This window comes from Andrographis paniculata, unplaced genomic scaffold, assembly GCF_009805555.1.
Source record: "Andrographis paniculata isolate CXL003 unplaced genomic scaffold, ASM980555v1 Contig86END, whole genome shotgun sequence".
Lineage (NCBI taxonomy): Eukaryota > Viridiplantae > Streptophyta > Magnoliopsida > Lamiales > Acanthaceae > Andrographis > Andrographis paniculata.
In genome coordinates, this window is record NW_026137624.1 from 2,851,725 (window position 1) to 2,874,738 (window position 23,014).

The following is a 23,014-nucleotide window of genomic DNA, read 5'->3' on the forward strand; positions in this document are numbered from 1 at the left end:
CATACATATATATAGAATTACACAACACGCCACACACTTATATCTATATATATATATTTACATACACAATATATATAATATTATATACAAAATATAATAATCTCACAAAACTTTTCTTTTATTATTATTATTTTTTCCTCTTAAATAGCACTATGAATGAAAACAACCATAAAAAAAAGAAAAAAACGGTAGCATATGAAGCACGTGCCCCTCTGTGTGAAGGAGCATTGCAGTATTTACATTATATTAAAGTCTGTCTTTTAGTGTTGGCCACGCGCTCACCGTCCATTCTCCGGTCAAAACTAGGCATCGTAGGTATTATTCAACACGGATGGATGTCTGTCGTCTCTCCCTATATTTATGTGTGTTGTGTAGTAGTAGTACTACTACACATTACAATTTGCAATAGGGTCATCCCCAAATTCCTGCACATCAATTATTGCACAAAACACAACACACACATACCAAACCAAACAAAACAAAACAATCGCAGTACCAAAGATGGCCACCGCTTCTTCCATCTCCGCCACTCTTCCGGCTACCAAGCTCCGGCCGACCGGCGCCGCTTTCCTCCTCCCCCAGAAGGCGGCGCTTCCATTCCGGCCGTCCAAGCAACCATCTCTTCTCTCACTCTCCACTCGTAACAACAAATCAATATCAAAATCATCCATATCCTGCTGCGCCGCTGCAGATTCCAGATCCTGTAAGTGCCTCCCATCCGATCATATCTCGATTTTTTTCTCATTAAATAACTAACAAACAAATGATTAAATTTTAGCCACGAAAGTCCAAGAGCTCCACCTCTACGAAATCAACGAGCGCGACCGCGGCAGCCCCGCCTACCTCCGGTTGAGCCAGAAAACCGTCAATTCCCTTGGAGATCTCGTCCCCTTCTCCAACAAGGTACTTTACTTACTGCAATTATATACTATTTACATTACATATGCTATAATACTAATAGTACTGTTGTTGTATGCATTTATTATTAGATATTTAATTAAATAAGATGAAAGAAAAATAAATAAATAAATAATCAAATGAAATAATTTGTCAAGTTTCATTTATTTGATATACTACTTCCGTTCCGCCAAAAAGATTCATTTATTTTTTGCGTGCGTGTTAATTACTGTATAAAAATATTGTACAAATAAAAAAAATGACAAAAATATCTTTATCATGCTATGATATTTATAAAAAAAAAATTATACAAATATAAAATTATTTTTAATGTTAAATTCGTAAAAGATAAATACGATTTTAGAGTGAGTAATATATATATATGGTTTACTGGTATTCTTCTATCCAGATAAATGATCTGTGGATGAACTAATTCGCTTTAAAAAAAACTGCGATCTAAGCGATGCTCGAATTTAATTTCACATTCTATCTAATTCGTATTTTTGTAGCTTTATCTAAAATTTAGCCAAAAATATTTTTCAAACTTAAATTGATGTGTACTCACTCCCTCACCGCTCACCGACCAAATCAGATATACACCGGCGACCTGAAGAAGCGGGCGGGCATAACGGCGGGGATCTGCATTCTGATAAAGAACGAGGCGGAGAAGAAAGGCGACAGGTACGAGGCGATTTACAGCGTGCACTTGGGGGACTACGGCAGCATATCGGTGCAGGGGGCGTACCTGACCTACGAGGACACCTACCTGGCCGTGACGGGGGGCTCCGGAATCTTCGAGGGGGTGTACGGCCAGGTCAAGCTCCAGCAGATCATCTTCCCCTTCAAGATCAAGTACACTTTCTACTTGAAAGGTATCCAGGATTTGCCGGCGGAGCTGCTCGGCGATCCCGTTCCGCCGTCGCTCCAGGTCGAGCCAACGCCGGCAGCCAAGGCCTGCGAATCCGGCGCCACCATACCCAACTACAGTAACTAGATTTTACTATGATACAGAGATCTATCTAATCTGGTCTGGAATGGAAGGGATAGTGCGGTGTGGCGTGGTAGGGGCTTGCACTGTGATAATTTGTGTGTGATGATGGTGACTACATGATGTGATATGATTTGATTTCAATTGTTTTCTTTACAAAAGTAAAGTCCCACGTGGATGTTTTGTTTTTATTAAAAAATATTGTATTAATATATTTTAGTAAGAAGAAGTGGCATAAAACGTGCAAACTTGTGTTTATTTTATGAATAGGTCACACTTTTTAATAAAATCGTACGTAATTTATCAATTCCTACTTTCACATATATAGATTTATTTGAATTTTTTTTTTAAAATGTAAAGTAAGAATTTGGTTGATAATATAAACATTAATTTTTACGTTGAATATTGCTTTTGTGATATAATAAAATATATATATATATATTAAGTTGAAGTATTTTGATTTTTTTCACTAATTTGTTTAAAGTTGTTGTTAGTAAATATCTGTAAAATAGTCGGATATCGAATTTGTTGCACATCGATTTAATTATTTTTTGCAAGTTATGAGTAAACAAAAATTTTGATAAAATATATTTTGTTCTATCTCCTCTGAAATATCTCTTTTATTGAACCATACATGTTATATTGTCTTCATATGTGATTGTTGGGAGATTTTCATTTTCAAACATTGACCACAATTCTTTTGAATAAGATGGGTAATTGATCTCAACCAAACACATAATTGAATATGTAATACCCCGTAAATTAATTGCCGTAAGTTCTCTGGAGCTCGCCGGAGTCCGACACTGGAGTTGGACAATATTATTTTGAGTTTTTTGTGTAAGAAATTAAGGAATTGAATTTAAATTATGAGTAAAAATTGAGTTTGGACCAATTTGGGCCAAAATAGAATAAAATAAATAATAAAGACTCTAAGTCTTTTATATTTAATAAAGTATAAAAAAAAAAAATAGAGGCAGCAGACACGCAGGCCGCCAACCCCCTTCGTCCTTGGAGTTGTCCTTGTCCAAAACTCTATCCTCTTTGGAATTAATCTTAAATAGATGATATGTTGTAATACCTAGACCCTTCTATTGATTTTTTCAAAATTAGTTTTAAATGGGTTTGTCCTAAAAGTGTTAGGTTTTGCTAATTTTTTCTAAAAGGTTGATTATAATCTCCCATAAGGTTTTTGTGAAGATTATTATATTATTTTAAATTGAAAATTGTAGAATTTGTAGAATGAGTTTGAAACCCTAGTTTTACCCTAACCGAGTTATGATTTTTTTTTTTAAGAAAAGATTTATGCCTATTGGGATGAAAATATTTTTTGAATGTTTATTCGGAAAATTAAAGTGAGATTATAACGAACTTATTGGGTTTTAATATTCCACTTTTTGGTTGGGTTAAATGTTGACGATTGGAATATTTTGAGTTGAAAGTTTTCTTTTTGAAATTTGCATAGGAGCATGTTAAGTATTGGGTCAAAATGGTGATTAAAACTACCCACCGAGTCCGATCAACTCGTCGATTGTTTGGATGATAAGACATAGTCTTCCACCTTTGTGCCTTGCAAACATGTGAGGGTATACCGGTTTTTAGGATAACTAGCTAAACTCAAATCGGATCCCGAATGGGCTAGGTCGAGGGATCGATATGACAGGTTCCCTTTTAGGGTAATTCTGAGGTGCTCGTTATTCACAATGAAAAAGGTCTTTGGACCGTCATCCGTGATGGAATGTTGGATTGCGTACAATCCCCTCTTGGTATGTTATATTGGATACTAGAGGGTTGTGGGCCGTTTGGCGCCCCTCACAAACTAATAAATAAATTGACTTATGTGTACTTTTGGGCTTCGAACCCTTAGATACACATTGTGGAGCTTTCCTTAAGGGTTGTGACTCTATGTTTGTTATGTGTAACTATGTGACGTGTCATACGAAGTAATAAGATTGAAAAATCAGGTCAAGCCGGCCCTAATTAAGGCCTAGTGGATTTTTTTCGTGATGTACTCATCACAATTATTTGAGAATGAAAAAAATATATAAGGGAGGCGTTAAAAGACTCGTGTGTGTGAGTTACCTTTATGTGATATGTTTCATCTTATTCAAATTATTTTTTTCAAACGATTTTGTGGCATTATACCGTATTAATTTATCTTCTATTAATTGTGCTTACTCAACCGTTGTTTTGACCCTCTTCTTAGAACCTTTTTGTAGGTGATGATACTTGTATTATACCTAAATGATACATCCACATCATGTGATCCATCGGGGGGAACTATAACTACTTTACCTTCTAAAATGCTTTTGAAATTCATTAATTATGTTTAAAGGCTAATGTCTTTTGAACTATTTTCAACTTATATTTTTTACTCGAACTTTACTTATTTAATTAATAAGTCGGTGCGCTTTCATTTTAAATCCCTATTTAGTTGTTTGTATTCATTGTTTTAGCCTTAGCGCCACAACGTAGGGCTCGTTAGTTGATGAACAAGCCTTTTGGTTGTTGCGTGACAGTGACACTCCGGTTTGAGTTGGCCGAGGTGTTACAAAATAACTAATACTTTGGTATGATTAGATGATCCGTCGGTTATTGTCTGTTTGGTAAATTTCCAGGAGATTCACAATATCGCCACAGGTAAATATATAATCGGTTTGTAAATTTGCTTTGTGCGGGTCAAACAAATACCCAGCATTGACATAGCCTAATAATTTGTGTCGAGATTTATTCGAATAAAATAGGCGAACATCACTTGTCCCCTGGAGATAACATAAAACATGTTTAACCTCATTCCAATATCGTTTAGTAGGAGATAGAGCTAAATCTGTCAATAAATTTACTGTAAATGCAATATTTGACATTGTGCTATTTGCTAGGTATATGAGTGCATCTATTGCGTTGAGATATGGTAAATCAGGACCAATTATTCTTTTTATCATTTTTTTTTTGTCTAAATGGATCCTTGTTAGGATTAAGTGATCCAACGATCATTGGTGTATTCAATAAATGTATTTTTATCCATATACAATGGTTTTAATACCTTTTGAGTATAATTATTTTGGTGGATGAATATTCTATTATCCACGTATTCAATTATAAGACTAAGACAAAACTTTGTCTTCCAAAGTCTTTGATCCCAAATTCTTTTTTTTTTTTCTAGATATTTCACAGCTGATTAGAGTTTTAAAGAGTTCCAGTAATATTGATATCATCAACATATACTTTAATAATCACAAATTATGACCAATTTTAGGGACTTTCATATAAATATTATTTTCCAATGAGTCCATCAGGTGCATGTCGAGTTTTTCATGCACTGTTAGGTTTATGAGGTATTTGAATATGATATCATCCATAATTGGAGAATATGTTTCATCATAATCAATCTCAGGTATTTGTAAGAGTCATTTGGCTACAAGTCTCACTTTGTATCTGATAATTTCATTTTTTTTTATTTTTTTCTCACAGATACCTATTTGCATCCAACTGGCTTAACATCTTTTATTGTTTGAATTATAGATCCAAAAACAATTCTTTTGGCCAGTGGATCTAATTCAAATTGGATCACATCTTTCTATTGTGGCCAATTATTTCTTTTCCGACATTTATCAACTGATGATTATTCAAGAGTCTCGTCATTCTCCATTATATCAAGTTCCATGTTATATGCAAAAACATTATCAATGAATATTTCCTTTCGCTTCCAACATTTTTTTGTAGTTGTGAAGTTAATTTGATTTTCAATAACTTAATTATCTTATAATGTAAGCTCTTCAGGAGCATCCTCTTCAAGGATTTATTTCTTGTCGGTACAAGTTGTTAGAGATATTGAATCATTTATCAATACCTTTTTCTTTTGAGGATTTTTATTCTTAGAATCCACAGGTCGGCCACACTTCAGATTCATAGAAGATCCATTGGCTCTTTTGATTTGTTCTTCTGTGACATTCATTTTCTCCGGTGTATTTGTTACAGGAATATATGATTCGGTGAATCTGCTTGAGTCATTAAATACATTCGGTAACTGATTCACAATTTATTACAAGCGTATAATTAGTTGTACTTCTAATTCACACTTTCGGTAACGAGGATCTAGGAAATTCATAGGTATTTTTCAAGAATTTTTTTTTTTCAGTTGATTTTGTTCTCCTCTTAATATCGGGAAATTAGTTTCTTCAAAACAACAATTTGTGAATCGTGTAGTAAACAGATCACCCGTCAATTTCTTTTGTCAGTTGATTCGGTTCTCCCCCTATTGTCAGGAAATGAGTTTGTCAAAATGAAAGTTTGTGAATCAAACAGTAAACAAATCACCCATCAATAGTTCGAGGTATTTGATTATCGATGGTGATTCGTATCCGGCATAAATTCTCAAACAACGTTGGGGGCCTATTTTTTTACGTTGACGTGGTGCAATCGGCATGTGAATTGCGCATCTAAAAATCCTCAGGTGAGAAATATTGGGCTCTTTTCTAAATACTAATTGTGTTGGGAAGTATTTCTGATAGCTTGTCAGTCTGATTCGCATAAGTGCTACTGCATGTAATATTGTATGTTCCCAAGCAAAAACGGGGAGTTTGGATTTCATCAATAATGATCTGAAAATTAATTGCAGTATTTTGATAAAGAATTTTTTCAAACCATTTTGAGTGTGAACATAAAGAACAAGATGTTCAACAGTTATTCCCAAAGTCATGCAATAATCGTCAAATGCTTGTGATGGGTATTCACTAGCATTATGGAGACGAATTTTCTTTACTGGATAATCAGAAAATTGTGCTTGCAATTTAATTATTTTTGCAAGTAACCTTGCAAACGCTATATTACGCGTAGATAGTAAGCATACGTGTAACCATTTTTTTATGCATTAATAAGCACCATAAAATATTATATGGCCTACATAGTGGATTTACAGGTCCACATATATTAGTTTGGATTCTTTCCAAAAATGATAAGGATTCAATCTCAATTTTAGTTAGTGACGGCCTGATTATCAATTTGTCTTGTGAGTATACATCACACCAAAATTCATTTGATTTCAAGATCTTTGGATCTTTCAATGAATGACCAATGAATTTTTCAATTATTCGCCTCATTATAGTATTTTTTAGGGATGTCAATGGGTCCGGGTAGACCCGAAACCCGACCCGGACTCGACCCATTTATTTGGGGTCGGGTCCAATTATTCGGGTATTGGGTCCGGGTCCGGGTCCGGGTCGGGTATTGTGTACCCTTATCGGGTCCGGGTCAGGTCTCGGGTCCAATGGTGGACTCTACTCGGACCCAAACCCGATCCAAACCCACCCGATTAATATATTATTAATATATTAATTATATATTTCATTCGTTCCTTAACAATCTATCTATTTTTTTATTTGGTCAGTCCCATAAAAAAGTTTTCATTTCATTTTTTAGTAACTGTATTATCTACCTAACATTACAAATATTCTTTCAATTTACAATATATTACACAAATGTCATTACCTCTATATCATACAATACTAATAGGGTTAGTTTAGTCTTTTTACTTTTATTTCTACTATATCCCCATATAATACTAATGTTTATAAAATTTCGTACAAAAAACAAATGGATAGATAGATATGGGACAGAGGGAGTATATTAAAAAAATTAATTTAATAATATAAATTATATTAAAAATATATTTTTAGTTTTATTTATTATTTATTATTTTATTATAATATTTTTTAATAAAATATATAAATTTTAATATATGTCGGGTCCGGGTCTGGATTCGGGTCCAATTTTAAGTTAAATTTTAAGAATAAAAAAAATTCAGGTCTATCGAGTCTTGTCGGGTATTGTTCGGGTTGAGTCCGGTTTAGGTTTCGGGTCCAACCATGTGTCTTCGGGTCGGGCCTCGTGTCCGGCTGAACCCGACCCATTGCCATCCCTAGTATTTTCAGGATGCCGGAGACGATCGTGTCAAATAAAAAATTCATTAGATTGTGTAGACTTTAGGTCTACCATATGCATTTCAATGACATTTATTTTGGCATAATACAAGCCAGAGGACAATGAGGGCAATTTCGCAATTGCACACCTATTTCCATTGATGATTTTTTAATCACCAAATATTCATTATTTGTCTCGTTCGTTGTTTCAATATGATATCTATTTCTACGAATATCAGTTAAACTCGACAAATTTCTTCGAACTTTGCTCGAGAACAGTGCATCTTTATTTCAAGTCCGGCTCCTTTGAAGAAATAGATAAGGGCTCTTCCGGAGCCTTCATATTGTCGCACTGCCACTTATTGTGCTGACTTTTGATTTTCCCAACTTCTGGTGGAAGAAATACATTTTGTATTTCAATATAGTGTGCGTAGTTGATAACTCCAAATATGAGCATATTCTCAACTTGACAAAACTGTGTATTACTTGAATTTATGTATAAAAAACCATCATAATAACTTGTTAATGGTATACATTATTGATCTATATCGCTTGGCATGATCCAGAGTTCGTTTGTTGAGATTATTAACGATTTTTGCCCTTTTTAAGGGGTGTTCTGGTGCCAGAAAAGCTAAGGCAGATACCAAAAGCGGCAGCCACTTCCGCTTGCAAGCGACAATTATATCACTCGGAAAAGACTAAGGCAAGAGAGGCAAGCGGTAGCTTCCACCGCTCGCAAGCACAGTCTCTCCAGCTTGCAAGCGACGGCCCAGACGCTCACCGCTGCAGAATGACAGCAGATATTGACTAAGTGTTTCAACTGCAGCGGAATAGCCATTCCATTTCCAGCCAGCACAAGCAAACCTAGCTGCGCTGATGCCCTCCAGTCCTTCGGCAAGCGAGGAAGATTTGAGCCCTTACCATCCTATGCAAGCGAAGCAGGCACCCTAGGAGTTACGGCCAGCAACTGCTTCAACAGAATAACTGCCACCAACTGCCTAACTACCTAGCGGTTGGAACTGCCTTATAACTGCTTGCAACCGTTCCTTTTCACCTACTATAAATAGGGTCAGATATCTATATGTAAATATACTTCGATTGGAGTATTTTAGCGATTAATTTCCTACGCATTCTAGTTATCTTCCTGTTTTTCGAGAGCTCCAATCCTGTAAGGAAGTTCTCCACAGGAATGACCAAGGGAGTAGGGATTTCCCTTCTCCCTTGGCCAAGACTATACCGTTTACCTAGAGTAGCTTACCGCTTTCAATTACAGCTTTGTAGAACTAGCATTTCCAGTTTTATTAGTAAATAATGAAATATCATTCAGTTCTTCATCTCTATTTCTTTCACATTTTCTTCATACTTATATAAACTTTGAATTTAAAGAACTTCAATTCACTGGTTTAGAGCACGAGAAGAATTGATTACCTAAGCCTTTTCGTTTGCCAAAAGCGTTTTCAAGGTAGTTCAATGTAGCTAAATACGCGGGAGCCTTGTCGACCTGCTTAACTACTGTTTTGAATTCAATTTTGATTAAAAAGAGGTAATAGAAGGTAAAGCCACTAATGAGGCAGAAGTTGGGATAATTCACTGGGCATAGAAGGTGGTCTATTAGGTCACAGAAACTCCGTAGTGATAGTAGGGTTTCTTTCTTATAATATCTCAATTCTGGGTGTCATTGAAGTCTTGTTGTAAATCCCTTAAAGTCAAATTCCAGTGATAAGAATTCTTTAAAATTCAGTTTATATATTTACATTATCTCCTTCCCCCACTTCCGTATTATACATATACCTCTGTTACAACAGTTACACCGCTCGCTCATTACATCTATGAAAACCTAGCCATTAAGTAACGCACAAGTCAGACACAACATCTATCCCTCACTCTCCACCTCTTACATATGTATACATATATACATTGTGCCATCCGCTCATGTCCCGATCACTCGATTACCGTTGGCACTTCACTGCTCGTCTCTGCTCCGCTTGCCTCCGCTCACTTTTACCGCTTTTATTTACCGTTTTCCATATAATAAAATTTGGATCCGCTGCAGAGCGGGTCCTTTACTGCATTTTTCACCGTTTTCTCAAAATGTACACTTGATTTGAATTTCATGACTTAAAATCCCTATTTTCGACCTGAAAAATCCCCAGTAAAAAGAGTATAAATAATTGTGTAACTACTCAAGGTTTACAACCACAATCTTTTACTATATCCGACCGCTTTCTATAATCATTCACTCATTGATTTTCGAATATAAATTCCCTGTGAAAAACATACAAATTACGTTTCAACAAATTTTAGTTATCAATAGTCGCACTATCAATTATGAAAATATTGTTTCTCTTTATAATATGTATTTCAACATATGACATCCATATTATTTTTAGAATAAAATAAACAAAAAGACAATATATTTATTTAGCCGATGAAAAATAAAAAATGATCTAGAAAGAGAGTTATTACAAAAAGTAATAAAGCAATAAACTACATAATCACTTGGCACCTTCAGTGTGCTTAAGAAAGTCTACTTTATCAAGATGCATAAGGTCGTTGTAGGAAATCATCAAATGTGTCATCATTATTCTGTTCAACGATATTTATGTCAGCAGACGTGTTTTTCAGGATATCATCATATGTATCATCATTATTCTGTTCAGAGATATTTACGTCAGCAGACGTACTTTTCCCTATCAGCGAGGCAAGGTACAAATCAGCCAAGTGCTTAGGCGTTCTACAGACGCACGATCAGTGTCCCTTTGTGTCGCACATGTGACATTTATCTTCATAATTTCATTTTTGCTCGTCATTCTGCCACTTCATGGGCTTGTATAGTTTATTTCCATTATTTCGACGAGGCTAAGGATGGTTGCGTCGTTGGCCTCTTCCATATCTCCCGTCTTTATTGTTTCCACAATCTAAATTTGCATACTATACTGCATTCACTTTAGATAATGGGCTGGAACCTGTTGGCCTGGATGCATGATTTTTTAACAACATTTCATTGTTTTGTTCTGCCAACAAAAGACGGGCAATGAGATCAGAATATATTTTGAAGCCTCTCTCTCGATATTGTTGTTGTAAAATCAAGTTCGAGGTATGAAATGTAGATAATGTTTTCTCCATAATGTCACTATCATTAATATTCTCGCCGCATAGGTTCAACTGCAAAGTGAACCGACATGACAGAATTATATTCAGTAACTGATTCCAAGGTCTTGCAACCTCAAATTATGTCATTCGTTGCGGGCTTTTGGCAATACAATCAACCTTTCATCGATATGATGTCGGATGAATATCATTGCATTTGCTCTGGTTTGATTGGTGGCATTATTGCCTCTTACAATCGTTTCACCTAGGCCCATCGATTCTAAATGCATTTCAACATCCATGGCCCATGATAGATAATTTTTGCCAGAAATGATAAATGAGACAAATTCTTGTTTTGCAATTTTAGTAGTGATAATAATATTAAAATATACCTACTATACCAAAAAAACTGATCGTACTGATAACGTATTATAAATATTAATATAAAAATAACAAATAGGAATATAATTATTCCTATTTTTAATCACTATTTGTATATATGTATATGGTATATATATATATATATATGAATAAATAAGTAGATATATTAAAGGGAAAGAGCGAGACGAGGTAGAGAGAGGAATGGATAATTTTTCATTCCACAATCTATGTCTATTATGGGCAAATGGATTATCTAAGAGCGTCTGGAGTAGTTTACTAGAAGACTTGAATATTAAAAAGAAAGAAAATTCTTTTATAAAATGTTCATACAATGGCTTTTCTCTAGAAGTGAAAAAATTGAAAGACTTGAAATTAGCTATCACATCTCATCTCTTTCTTTCTCTTTTCATTTTATTTCTTTTTTTCTCTGTCCTATTTTTGTCTGCCACCCTCTTTCTCTTTCCTCTTTCTTCTTCTCATCTTTTCTCTTTTTTTTCTCTCACCTGAAAGTTGAATCGAATTAAAAGCCACTGTAGTATTTTTTAAATTTTCGGCAATTTTGAATTAGCAATTCTTTGACGCATCATATTTCAAAGACTTTGTTTAAGAAAAAGCTACTAGGATTGCTCTAAACACAGGGTCACTAATTGACCATTATTGTGTCAAATTAATGAGCGATACATTGCATTGATTTCTTGTACAATAGTAACTAAATATAATTGGACGACTATTTGTATATATATAATAACTAGTTAATAAAAAAATATATTTTTTCCTCTGTCTCTCATTCAAATTTATATTCATTTTTTTTTAATTGTCATTAAAAAATATTTTCATTTCATTTTTAAGTAAAAAATTATTACATTTTGTACTTTTTTTACTATAAAAGAAAAAAAAGTAATAATTATTACTCATTTTTATTAAAACCATTATACATTTGCACGACGAAAGGAGCATAAGATAAATGGTCAAAACTAGAAAATATAACTCTTATTGCTTTGAAGCAAAAATATTGTATATAATAAATTTTGTTTGACTAGAATTAAACAAAAAAAAAAAAAAAAAAAAAAAGAGAGAGAAGCCCCTATCATCGACTTTAGAATAATTCCAATGTTCGTTCTTCTAATCACAACAAATACATTTCATCTTCGTCTTAGCCCACGTTCTATCTCGGCCATAGCAATAGCATCCAGAGAGGGAAAAATATTGGTAAACTATAAAACTAACCAACCAACCAACATGGAATAAAGAAGCAATTATAATAAATGTCAAATAATACATTAATTCATTCATTCGCAACATAAACATAAAGAGCAGAGCAGAGCACAATAAGAATAATAAATACTTGAGGGGAAGGGGAAGGGGGTTTTGGACCGGACCACAAGTCTTTGTTTCTTTCTGCATAACTCAATCCATCCATTAAGTCTACCGATCACATCACATCTCCTCCTCACCCACCCACCCACACAAGCAAGCACTTTTCGTTTCTATACTAACACAACAAAACCCACTTCATATCATATCACCACACCATGTTCATCTTCATGTTGACATTGATACACTCTACTGTACCTTAGCTTCATCACTGCTGTCCTCCATCGCCTTTCGAGCTTTCCTTGATCTCATCCCCACCATCGTCCTGATATCACTCACAGACATACACATACATACATGTCAGAAAAAGGCTTCGAGTTCTCTAATTTCTACATGTATTATTATTATTATTATTATTATTATTATTGTTTGGTTTTGTTTTTGGTTTGTTATCAGTGCGTATGTACATACCGCTATATCAGAAGTCCAGAGAGTCAAGTTGTCCCGGAGGAGTTGCATGATCAATGTGCTATCCTTGTATGATTCCTCACCTAATGTATCAAGCTCCGAAATTGCCTCATCAAAAGCCTGCAAAAACCGAGTAAATCCCATCCCACTCATCAATCAACACCATGATATCTCAAAATCAAATGAAAGTAATATCTCAGATGGATTCTTGATTGACTCCCAAAAGGGATGTTGATCTCAAAAACGCGAAAAAGTAATAATGGTTATTAAACAATTAAACTGGGCGTTGCACTGAATGATCGATCCATCAATCATAAGAACATACCTGTTTTGCAAGGTTGCAAGCACGATCTGGGGAGTTGAGTATCTCATAATAGAAAACAGAGAAATTCAGTGCAAGTCCCAGCCTGATGGGGTGGGTTGGGGCCAACTCAGCCACTGCTATATCCTGCATAAGATAGATAGAAGAAAAATTTATTTCAGAACAAACAATAATAAAACAACGACCAATAAGTGAATTTTACCTGAGCTGACTTGTAAGCCAGCAAAGTGCTCTCAGCTGCTTCCTTTCTTTCAGCTCCGGTCTTAAACTCAGCCAAATACCTATGATAGTCGCCCTTCATCTTCAAGTAAAAGACCTTGGACTCAGAGGACGAAGCCGATGGAACAAGATGGCTCTCGAGAAGGCTTAAAATTCCATCACAGATCTTGCTGAGCTCAGCCTCAATCTTACCACGGTATCCCTGGATGATATCCACATGATTTTCATTCCCGCGACTCTCTTCCTTCTGCTCAATGGAAGAGATGATTCTCCATGAAGCCCTCCGAGCACCAATCACATTCTTGTAAGCCACTGAGAGAAGGTTCCTTTCCTCTACAGTGAGCTCATCACCACCAAGATTCTTGGCAACCTTCTCCATAAATTCAACCATTTCCTCGTACCGCTCAGCCTGTTCGGCCAACTTGGCCATGTATACATTATCTTCACGAGACATCTTTCAACTTCGAAATAGTATCTTGAACCTGCAACTTATACAGTAACCTCATACTTAAGCATGTATACTGATTTTTTTAAATAGATGGAAAACAGCACAATGCAAAACCAGACTTCATATCTAACAGTAGTAGAACACAAGTATAAACAAGACAAGCGTGTATACAGTAGATTCAACAATACAAATCAGATCCAAGTCAAAACCACAAGCTTCATATCTAATCTAATAGTAGAATACAAACAAAACACTAAATGTAAGCTTCGCAAGGTTCACTTTCACCATAACAAAGACAGTACCCGGAATCAAAATCATACGATTCTACACACTAACCAAAGCGCACGAAGAGAAAGAACCCAAAACAGACACCAGGCTCAAAACTCAGAAACACAATCCTAATCAATTAATTATCTTTCCGGCAACTTCACCACCACTTCTCCAGCAATCTATGGTAGATAAATCAGTTCAAATAAAACCAACTTATCGAAGGAACTTTATTATACTCTCTTTCAATCTCCAGTCTCCACCAACTTAACAAACACGAATCCAAACCCACACACCAAAAATCAGATTCCAACGAACAGTCAATCATAAATCAAATATAAAATCGCCAGATCTGCCACTCAAACACACGATCCCGATTAAATGCCACAATCAGAAAACAATGCCAGAAAATAATTCAAAAACCTTTCAAATCTAGAGATCTAACCCTAAACTTAACTCTACTCCTAATCCAAACCCCTGCTATACTAACAAAATCGGGTACAACGCTAAAAGAATATAGCAACAACCGAAGTCAAAATAGATAGATTATAGTAGCGTACCAGATTTCAAAATGAACTTCTCCTCTGGAGATGGCAGTTGACTGTAGGGAACGGAGGATTGGTGAGAGAGAGAGGTGCCTGTTATATATAACACGCGTTTGAAGGAAAGTGAACGTCTCCCCAATAAGACATTGACACGTGTACGATCCACCTGCTATTGCAAAAGACTCGAAATGGAATACGCTGGCTTTCCTGCTCTTTCGTAACCCGGCACGTGACATAGCGTGCCGGTGATGAGCGGTGCCGGATTCACACACATTTCAAGTTGTGCCGAATCGGCCATGACCGGCCCAGAATTGCTTACAAATAGTATTATAATAGATCTGGGCTGCATCATAAAAATATATGTACTCTCACCGTTCCACGGATTAGTCATATTCCTTTTTTTGCATACAGTTTAAAAAATATTGTATTATTTAATTAATTTGTTTGATTTAATATTTATCATTTTATTTATTTGAAATAATTTTTATTTAAAATTAATTTTCAAAAAATATTATACCAATTATAAAATAATACAAGTAATATAATTATAAAAATAAATACAAATTTTTTTATAATTTTTCTAAGGATCTAAAACTTCAAATATCTTCTAAGGCCAAATGTCTCGGTAGGGGCAAAAGAAGAATGAGAGGAAGGGCCAAAAATAATAATAATAATAATAAATAAAAAGATAAATGTGCAATATTTTACATAAAATTTTCCAATAAATTTACTCCAAAAAATATTGATTGAGAAGGGTGTGTTTGTTTATGAGATTTCCTACCAATTTACTATTCATCAATTTTTTTTTCTCTCAAAAAATTAAATCAAACATTTATTTTTTATTTTTTATATTACTAAAATTTAATTTATATTCAAAACATCACATCAACGTCTATTTAAATTATATTATATAATTATTTAAATTCAAAATTTTTACTATTTAAATCCCAATTCAAAATCCAAACTCTCAAACAAAAAGATGAGTCGGTATGTTTTTTATTTTTATTTTCTGAAAAAAAAAATTTAATTTAAAGTTTACTTAAAACATAAAATATAAAATCAATTTTTTTTTTAATTTACAATAAATTGACATTAACATTTAACATTATGGTAACATATATTTATATTATGTCAAAAAATTGTCAAAATTAATTAAAATTTAAAATTCAAATATGTAATTATTTTAATTTTTTTAAAAAATAAAATTCAAATTTTACTATTCACTAAACTTTCCTTTCCAAAATATCAAATTAATTATTTACTATTTGTTTATTACATTAAAAATTAATTTAAAAGTCAAATATCACATTAATATCTACTTATATACAAATAATTATTTAAATTATAATTTTATTATTTAAAATTTAAATTTAACTATCAAATAAATCATAGGTGTACAAGTGTTAGTAGTTATAAAATATAGTTAAATTTTAATTGAAATTATTAATAGTTAATTATTACTTTAAATGGAAACGAGACTAATTCGATAGATAGAACAGAGATAATATTATCTAATGTGGTCGTAAATAGCTATTACGGTGGTTCGAACCTCTTCGAACAGGACCAGCCCAAATAATTACAATGTATTTATTATTATCATTATTATTATTGTTGTTATGTTTAAATATTTTTGTATTTATTTAATATATTATTTCAAAATAAATTTTAATATATCTTTAAAAATTATTCTATATATAATTACTTAAAATATTCATTTTATTTTAATATATTACTTAATATTAAAAATTCATATTCAAATAATTATTTTATTATTATGTATATAAAAATAATAAATTTATTTAAAATAAAAATATAATATATATAATAAAAAATTAGTAGGAATTGTTAATATAATAAATATTCTCTCCGTCACACGTACCATGTTCACGTTGCCGTTTCTGTTCGTCCCACATTCCATGTCATTTTTTTTTTTGAAAATGATTACACACTTTAATCTTATTTTAAATTTTTTAATTTATTTTTTTAATTTTAATTAAACTAATTAGTTATCTTAATCTTAATTTATAATTATTTATATTATAAAATAATTATTTTCACTAATACATTCTTAATTATCTACTAATTACATGCCTTCTAAAATACCGTGTCTACAGTGTAGCAAACACGGTATATGGGACGGAGGGAGTATAATATATTGGTACTTGTATATTATCTATATGATTCGTGTGTATGTTGTGGGTAATGTATATTATTATATGTACTTACTTCATCTTATATTTATTTCTCAATTTTTTTTTACGAATATTTAGGAATATTAATATTATATTAGACTATAGTAAGAATATAGGTAAAAAATAATAAAATTTCTTTAAGGTAAAATATTATTATAGTGGTATATTTGTAATATAGTGTAAGTTTAAGGGTAATTTTAATAGTAGTTAGGTATTAGGAACACTGAAAAAAAATTGATATTTTATTTTGGGACTAACCAAAATAGAAAAATAGATAGATAGTTAAGAGATGGAGGGAGTATAATATTATATGTATATGAATTACTATTGAAATGTGACTTGGATTTAGCGGTCCACCGACCCCGAACCAAAGCGAAAAGACTGTTTCAATTTCCGTGGTTCCTTTTGGGCCCATCTTAATTAATAAAAGATAGACTTAAGGTGTTTTGGGGTGCTTATAAATAGACAGCTACGGTTCCTAATCGTACGACAATGATTGTAACTCTCTGAATCAGTATAATAAAATCTTTTTGGTTCCTGCCCATTAACGTAGGTTGATACACCGTCATCGAACCACGTAAAACCCCTATTTTCTTTAGTTGCTTTTTTCTCATTTTTTCTCATTACAAGTGGTATCAGAGCCATATCTAATTGATTGAAGATGTCATCGTATAAATTTGATCTTGAGAAGTTTAATGGGTCCAATGACTTAACGCTCTGGAAGGTTAAGATGAGGGCACTTTTGTTTCAAGAGGGATGTGTGGCTGCGTTAAAGGGAGAAGACAAGTTTCCTAATGACCCGAAGAAGGAGATGAATAAGGAGATTTTGGCAAATGCTCTTCCGCGATCTTTTTGTCAGTTACTGATGAGGTGTTACGGGAGGTTATAGATCAGACGACGACTTCTGGGTTATGGGATAAACTGTGTGAGAAGTACCAGAACAACTCTCTCACGAACAGGCTATATCAGAAGCAACGACTTTACACCCTCCGGATGTCCGAAAGTACTCAGGTAAAAGATCATCTTGATACCTTTAACCATAATATTCTTGATCTTCAAAGGGTTGAGGTTAAAAAAGATGATGAAGATCAAACCCTAATTTTACTTTGTTAACTACCTAGATTATATGAGAATTTTGTAGATATTATATTATATGGTAGAACTACAATTTTTGTTAATGATGTGAAAGATGTTATTATGTCCAAAGACTTGAAAAGAAAGGTTTCTCTTGAAGCGGGTTCTGGTTCAGGTCTGTTTGCAGATAGGGGAAGACCACAAGAGAGGGGTAACGGAAATGGGATGCCGCGTTCAAAATCAAAATCCTCTAGCAAAGTTAAATGTTGTCTTTGTAAGGAGAAGAGGCACATTAAGAGGGATCGTCCACAGAATAAGGGAAATACAAAAGTTGAGTCTAGTAACAATAGCAATGCTGCTGTGGTACAAGACAATTCTGATGATGGGGATCTTGGTGAAGTTCTGACAGTGTGTACAGCTAGTACTACTGATACATGGATTATGGATACCGGTGTTTTTCACCATATGACGTTCTCTCGTGATCTACTCACTTCTTTCAAAGAGTGGAATGGAACGGTGAACTTAGGTGATAGGGTTCTAGCCATAAAGGGGAGCGGGATAGTGCATATAAAATTACATGACGGTAGTGTCAGGAAATTAGACTGCTGGTGTGTTCCTGAACTCAGAAAGAATTTGATTTCTTTTGGCACTTTAGCCAAAAATGGTTTAAAATATCATGGTGAAAGTAAGTGGGTGAAAGTTCTGAAATGTGCTCTAGTAATGATGAAGGGAAAACTACAGCATGGAATTTATTTTCTGCAGGGCAGTTCAGTGATGGGAACGGCGGTGGTATCCCAGTCCTTGGATAAACATGATAACAGGACAAATTTGTGGCACCGTTGATTGGGTCACATGAGTGAGCATGGATTGTCTGTGCTGAGTAAACAGGGTTTATTTGGTGGAGATGTGACAGGTAAAATTTAATTATGTGAGGCTTGTGTAAAAGGAAAGCAACTCAGGGTGAGGTTTAGTACCGATCATCAGACTTCAAAGAAATTCTAGAATATGTTTATTTAGATTTATATGGTCCATCTCCGGTGAAATCGCAGACGATTGTTCTTACTTTGTCACTTTTATAGATGATTATTCAAGAAAAGTCTGGTTGTACTTTCTGAAGACTAAATATGAAGTGTTTGAGAAGTTTAAGGAGTGGAATACCATGGTTAAAAAATAGACGGGTAAACAGGTCAAGACTCTAAGAATTGATAATAGGTTGGAGTTCTGCAACGCTCCATTTGATGATTTCTGCAAGAAAGAAGGTATAGTAAGACACCACACTGTACGACACACACTACAGCAAAATGGGGTTGCAGAGCGAATGAACCAAACCCTCAAGGCATGTGCAAGGTGTATGTGCATATTTGCTGGTTTATCTAAGCAATTCTGGGCTAAAGCAGTTAACACTGCTAGCTATCTGGTTAATAGATCTCCATCAACTGCAATTGACTTAAAGACTCCTCAAGAGGTATGGTCTGGTAAACCCTTAGACTACTCTAATCTAAGAATATTTGAATACCTTGCATATGCTCATGTGAATTATGGTAAGCTGGAGCCGAGGGCGGTAAAATGCATATTTATATGGTATGCAATAAGAGTTAAAAGGTTATCGACTATGGTGTACAGAAGGTAAAAATCCTGGTAAATTTCTTATTAGCAGAGATGTAACATTTGATGAATCTACTATGCTTGATCAGAGTAGAAGTTGTGAAAGTTTTGCAGGTACAAAAGATTGTGGTGCTGACCAGAAGGTGGAGTTTGAGACTCCTGACAGAGTTGCGTTAGAGGAAGAGCAGCAGGATAATACTATTAATCAATTCGATCAACCAAATCAGTCAAAACCTCAACGAAAGCCGGTTGAGGAGGAAGCTGATGACACTGGTACTGGGTTGAAGATTCCATAGCAGCTAGAAAGAGAAAGAGAAATATTCAGAAACCAGTTAGGTTTGCAGGATATGTCAATACATGTGACATAGATTCTATGGCTTATGCATTAGCGGTTAGTGTGGTGAGCAGGTTTATGACTAATCCGGGTAAAGCTCACTGGGGGAGCTGTAAAGTGGATCTTGCGATATTTGAAAAGAGCGTATGATATATGATGATAAAAGCCATGGTGATGTTCTGGTTGGCTATGCAGACTTTGATTACGGAGGTGACTTGGTGAAACTGAAGGGTATCTGGTGGGTGCTTATAAATAGACAGCAATAGTTCCTAGTCGTACGACAATGATTGTAACTCTCTAAATCTCTAATTTGTCTTATGATTATTCATGGCTTAAGCATACATTTTTTTTTTTTACACTCACACTCTCAGCAGGAATTTCGAGGAATGTCTCACCACTTGAACTACAAGGGTTTGACCTTAAGCATACGTATTTATAGTCATACATGATTGACTTTTCTTTGGACATAAATGCATCCACGAGGACAACGATGTATACATTGTGTAGGGTCTACATAATGCATTATATAGATACTACGTGTCATAACAGGAATAACTTTGTTTCATTCCAAAATAATAGCAAGTACGGATGATATTGACACAAAACAACATAAAATAAATATTATTTAATATTTAGATTTTATATTTAAATAATTAATTTAATGATTATGTAAATAAAAATAATATATTTAAATGGAATAAAAATATAAAATATTTAAATTAATACATCAAAATTTATTTGATAAAAAATTGTGTAGAAAATTACATTACAATAATACCAAAAAAAATCTATGAAAAATTAAAAAATAAATAACATAGTTAAAATTATATTTTTATTCCGGATGAAGGATTGGTCGATAGTAAGATAATTATCATTGCTCATTAATTATGTTTATCGTACGTATAGTTGTATGTATAGTTCTCATAGGATATAGTTCTCATAGAATAATAATATTTTGTAAAATCGTATTCATATCCTTGTGCATTTATTGTATTTGTTTCAAGTTGGACTTTAGTTTAATATCCCTCTTTATCTTCTTCTGAGCCACCGTCTTCTAAGACATTTTTCACTTTTTGTTTTCGAGCTAGTGTTTTATTTCGACATTCTCCATCAAGCCAATTCTTGTATTCAATGCACATTTTCAAACTGTGTTGACTCAAGCATGAGCTCTTTGGTAATGCTATTACAGTTTTTTCGCCTCAAGAAAAAGTACTTTCGGATGCAACATAAGACAGTTATGATGTTAAAATATCACGATTAATAGCCAAAAGTGTTGGAAAACTTTATTGAACTTTCCACCAATTTAATACATCAAAGCCATCAATATCATTTTCCATAGATGAATTTATATAAAGATGTCATTCGGATGCAGCCACTTTATCTGTTACACAAAATTTTTTTATAGTTTTTAGGGAAAATTGAGATTTGCTCTGTATGTATGTTAAATTATTACTTTTAGACATAGTTTTTTATTTTTGCAATTTAAGACAATATGTGAACACAAGATCTTATTCTTATCCTTTGGCGCCAAAAATTTATTGTGAGAGGCACGTGCGCCTATGTGGAACTGCCGCTGCAGATGTGGACGTTGTCAGAGTTGATCTGGCCTATGACGTGGACCATCGGCGGCAACGACATGAAAATTTGATTTAGAAAAATGAGATTTTAATTGATTCAAGAAATTAAGATCCAAATCCAAAACATATAAACTAATGACTAACTTCTGCCCTACTTCTTCCTAATGTGATTCACGGTTTTAACTCTCGCATTTCCATAGGCCAAAACAGTGATGACGACGACAAAAATGTCCTCTTCCCCTTCAACAACTCAATTCCATAACTCAAAATATTTACTCTCTTTTCCCTATGATGGACTCGTCGGAGGCTTAGAAATTTGTCAACCCCGTTTGAATTGGCTTATGGCGGAGTTTTTGGCTTCTATTTCTAAAAAAACAGTTTGTATATGTTTGCATTTACTTCTGTCTAAAAGTAGAAGTAGTTTTTTAAGCTGAAGAAAGCTTTTTTCATAATCACATTAGAGTAGCTTTTGAAATAAGACAGAAGAAACATTTTTCAATTAAAATGATTGTTTTATCTTTTTTAATAATAATAATAATAATAATAATAATAATAATAATAATAATAATAATAATAATAATAAATACTATAATATAATATAATATAAAATAATTAATTTATGTATTATATTTTAATAAAAATTAAAAATATAATTAAGTATTATTTTTAATTTATATATTATATTTAGATTAAAATTTAAATTTGAGATACAAAATTTAAATAGAAGTATATAAATTTTTTAATTATACTAAATTTATTAATATAATTTATAAAATTTTAAAATCAATATAAAATACAAATAATTTAATACTATTATATTGTAATTTTATTTTTAATTGGTATATTATCCTTAAAATTAAATTTTAAAATATAAATAATCAAATTTAAAAAATATATTTTTTATACTATAGTTTAAAATCTTAAAATAAATTATGAAATTTTTATAGAAACATTATTATATTAATAACATGTCTTTTTGAGTAATTTTAAAGGTTTAAAAGCACTCTCAACTCTATAACGTTCAAACAGTTTTTTTAAAAAAACTATTTTTATAATCATTTATCCAAACACAAAATTGAAGTACTTTTGGCTTCTTCTTTTGATTTTACTTTTGACTTATGCTTATTTTTTAAATCAATCCAAACGGGCCCTTAGTTTGGCATTTGGAGACCCAACACGACCTGAGATAACGATACCCAACACGACCCTAAGACAACGATACCCAACTCCTCTTCTTCGATGAAAAGAACCACTGCCAAAAAACAATCTATTTGTAGCAATTTTATGGTCCGTAATAATAAATTTGTAGCAAAAAGTGGTTTTTGTTACAAAAATTGTCGTGACAAAAAATTATATTTGGTCAACTTTTATTTTTATT

The 23,014-nt window shown here is 33.2% G+C and overlaps 2 protein-coding genes across 2 annotated transcripts; one reads left to right on the forward strand and one right to left on the reverse strand.

Moving 5' to 3' along the window:
- The first annotated feature begins 371 nt into the window (after positions 1-371).
- LOC127242326 (allene oxide cyclase, chloroplastic-like) lies at positions 372-2,099 on the forward strand. The gene is made up of 3 exons (XM_051261820.1): positions 372-703; positions 779-903; positions 1,490-2,099. The coding sequence occupies exons 1-3, from the start codon at positions 502-504 to the stop codon at positions 1,889-1,891; spliced, it is 729 nt and encodes a 242-aa protein (XP_051117777.1). The 5' UTR covers positions 372-501; the 3' UTR covers positions 1,892-2,099.
- A 10,412-nt stretch (positions 2,100-12,511) lies between these two features.
- LOC127242111 (14-3-3-like protein GF14-C) lies at positions 12,512-15,024 on the reverse strand. The gene is made up of 5 exons (XM_051261490.1): positions 14,870-15,024; positions 13,578-14,076; positions 13,379-13,501; positions 13,057-13,173; positions 12,512-12,910 (listed from the first exon to the last, which is right to left on the reverse strand). Exons 2-5 carry the CDS (start codon positions 14,046-14,048, stop codon positions 12,854-12,856), a joined length of 768 nt encoding a protein of 255 aa, XP_051117447.1. The 5' UTR covers positions 14,049-14,076; positions 14,870-15,024; the 3' UTR covers positions 12,512-12,853.
- Positions 15,025-23,014: the final 7,990 nt, after the last annotated feature.